The 2,895-nt window shown below is 49.1% G+C and overlaps 1 protein-coding gene across 1 annotated transcript; it reads left to right on the top strand.

The window, feature by feature from the left end:
• Nucleotides 1-694: 694 nt before the first annotated feature.
• Nucleotides 695-1,687, top strand: LOC104628188 (olfactory receptor 11A1-like). The gene has a single exon (XM_010296691.1). The coding sequence runs from the start codon at nt 695-697 to the stop codon at nt 1,685-1,687; it is 993 nt and encodes a 330-aa protein (XP_010294993.1).
• The last annotated feature ends 1,208 nt before the right edge of the window (nt 1,688-2,895 follow it).

Raw genomic sequence — 2,895 nt, forward strand, 5'->3', positions numbered from 1 at the left:
TCCTCATGTGTTTCAGAGAGTTGTGGCCACTCACACTGTGATGTGTGTATAACACATCTACCTGCGCATACCCACCGGCGTATGAACGTTGTCTCTTTCTGTGTGAGCAAATGCACATCATAGATATATATGTGCATATATTCCGCGGTGAGAAAGAACTTCCATTGGGCAGGTCACCCGTATAACCTGCAGTGGTTCTGCTGGGATGAGCATTCTTTACCCAACGGGAAGAACATTTTTCTTCTGCTTTCACTAGGCATGAAATACATAAAGCTAATGAGAAGAGAACAGTGTCTTACACAAAAGGAGATCTCATATCACTGGTATGTGGTGATATGATGTGTCACAACCGTTCAAAGCTGCGTCAGGGGACATTGACATTAGGAAGCATTTCTTTACTGAGAGGGTGGTCAAATACTGGCACAGGTTTTCTGGAGAGGTGGTCGATGCCCCATGCCTGACCGTGTTCAAGAGGCATTTGGACAACGCCCTTAATACTATGCTTTAAGTTTTGGTCAGCCCTGAAGTGGTTGGGCAGTTGGACGAGATAATCATTGTAGGTTCCTCTCCCCTTCCCTTCCCTTCCCTCTCTTCTCTTTTCTTCTCACAATCTTGAAGTTAAACCCTGAAATGAGTTTCTTTCTTGTAGCCCCTCTTTGTGGCAACTGAGGAAATAAAAGACAAACAACACTGCATGGCTGAAAGGGAAAGGGATAACACGACACCATCCACGGATTTTGTGCTGCTGGGAATAAGTGATGTCCCCACACTCCAGAACCTGCTCTTTCTCCTCTTGCTTATGATCTACTTGGTCACCATGGTTGGGAACATCCTCATCGTTGTGCTGGTGGTGGCAGACCAGCGTCTGCACACCCCCATGTACTTCTTCCTGGGCAATCTGTCCTCCTTGGAGACCTGCTACAGCTCCACCATCCTGCCTCGGCTGCTGGCCAGCTTCTTGACTGGGAACAGCACCATCTCAGCTCACGGCTGCATGGCTCAGTTCTACTTCTTTGCTTCCTTTGCAACTACTGAGTGCTACCTGCTGGCAGCCATGTCCTATGATCGGTACTTGGCCATATGCCAGCCCTTGCTCTATGCAAGCCTCATGACCTGGAAGGTCTCTTTACACCTGGCAGCTGCATCTTGGCTATGGGGTTCACTGCTGCTGGTGGTAGTCACAATCACCTTATCCCAGTTGCAGTTCTGTGGTCCCAGGGCAATTGACCACTTCTTCTGTGATTTTACCCCATTGCTGGAGCTCACCTGCAGTGACACCAGAGTGCTCAAGCTGTCAACCCTTCTGCTGTGTGTTCTGGACCTAATCTTCCCCTTCTTGTTCACACTGGCCTCCTATTTGTGCATCATAGCTGCCATTCTGAGGATCCCGTCCAGCACAGGCAGACAGAAGGCCTTCTCTACCTGCTCCTCTCACCTCACTGTTGTCACTGTTTTCTATGGCACCCTCTTTGTTGTCTACATGCTGCCCAGGACAACCCCGCTGAGGCAGCTCAACAAACTTTTCTCCTTTTTCTACACCATTCTCACACCCCTAGTCAATCCCCTCATCTACAGCCTGCGGAACCGGGATGTCAAGGAGGCGATCAGGAAACTGCTCAGGAAAGCCATAACCTGCACCCACAGCTACCTGGGTGGCACAGGCAAAAGACACTTCTTGTTCCCTTGAGTATGAGAACTCTAGATTCCAACTGGGTCTTAAGATGTGCATTCCACTGACACTGCTTGTGGAGTGGCAGGGAGAAAAAAGCAAAATGGAGAGAAATATCATTGTTTAAAGTAAAATGTTCAAAATGTCATGGCTTCACTTTATCCTTGATAATAAACACCTTGGTGGTCTTATGTGTGGGAACTGGTGAAGTGTCAAGGTTTTCTTTTCTGGAGGAGATAAGAAAAGTTATTTTCACAGAATCACAGAATCATTAAGGTTGGAAAAGACCTTTAGGATCATCAAGTCCAACCATCAACCCAACACCCCCATGCCCACTAAACGAAGTCCTGAAGTGCCACGTCTACACATTTTTTGAACACTTCCAGGGATGGTGACTCCACCACCTCCCTGGGCAGCCTGTTCCAATGCTTGACCACACTCTCAGTAAAGAAATTTTTCCTAATATCCAATCTAAACCCCCCCTGGCGCAACTTGAGGCCATTTCCTCTCGTCCTATCGCTGGTTACTTGGGAGAAGAGACCAACACCCACCTCACTACAACGCCCTTTCAAGTAGTTGTAGAGAGCAATGAGGGCTCTCCTCAGCCTCCTCTTCTCCAGACTGAACAACCTCAGTTCCCCCAGCCACTACTCATAAGACTTGTGCTCCAGACCCCTCCCCAGCTTCATTGCCCTTCTTTGGACACACTCCAACATCTCAATGTTCTTCTTGTAGTGAGGAGCCCAACACTGAACACAGGATTCAAGGTGCGGCCTCACCAGTGCCGAGTACAGGAGCACAATCACTTCCCTGCTCCTGCTGGCCATACTATTTCTGATACAGGCCAGGATGGTGTTGGCCTTCTTCCCCACTCTTCCCCAAGCCTGTAGTGTTGCATGGGGTTGCTGTGACACAAGTGCAGGACCTGGCACTTGGCCTTATTAAACCTCATACAGTTGACCTTGGCCCCTTGATCCAGTCTGTCCAGATCCCTCTGCAGAGCCCTCCTACCCTCCAGCAGACCAACACTCATGCCCAGTTTGGTGTCATCTGAAAACTTACTGAGGGAGCACTCGATCCCCTCATCCAGGTCACCAATAAAGCTATTAAACAAGACTGGCCCCAAAACTGGGCCCTGGGGAACACTGCTTGTGACCGGCCGCCAACTGGGTTTAACTCTATTCCCCACAACACTCTGGACTTGGCCGTCCAGCCATTTTTTTACC

This window comes from Phaethon lepturus, unplaced genomic scaffold (assembly GCF_000687285.1).
Source record: "Phaethon lepturus isolate BGI_N335 unplaced genomic scaffold, ASM68728v1 scaffold4581, whole genome shotgun sequence".
NCBI classification, from domain to species: domain Eukaryota; kingdom Metazoa; phylum Chordata; class Aves; order Phaethontiformes; family Phaethontidae; genus Phaethon; species Phaethon lepturus.

What these genes read in the sequence shown, in the direction of transcription:
- LOC104628188 (XM_010296691.1), top strand. Translation starts at nt 695, where the DNA reads ATGGCTGAAAGGGAAAGGGATAACACGACACCATCCACGGATTTTGTG.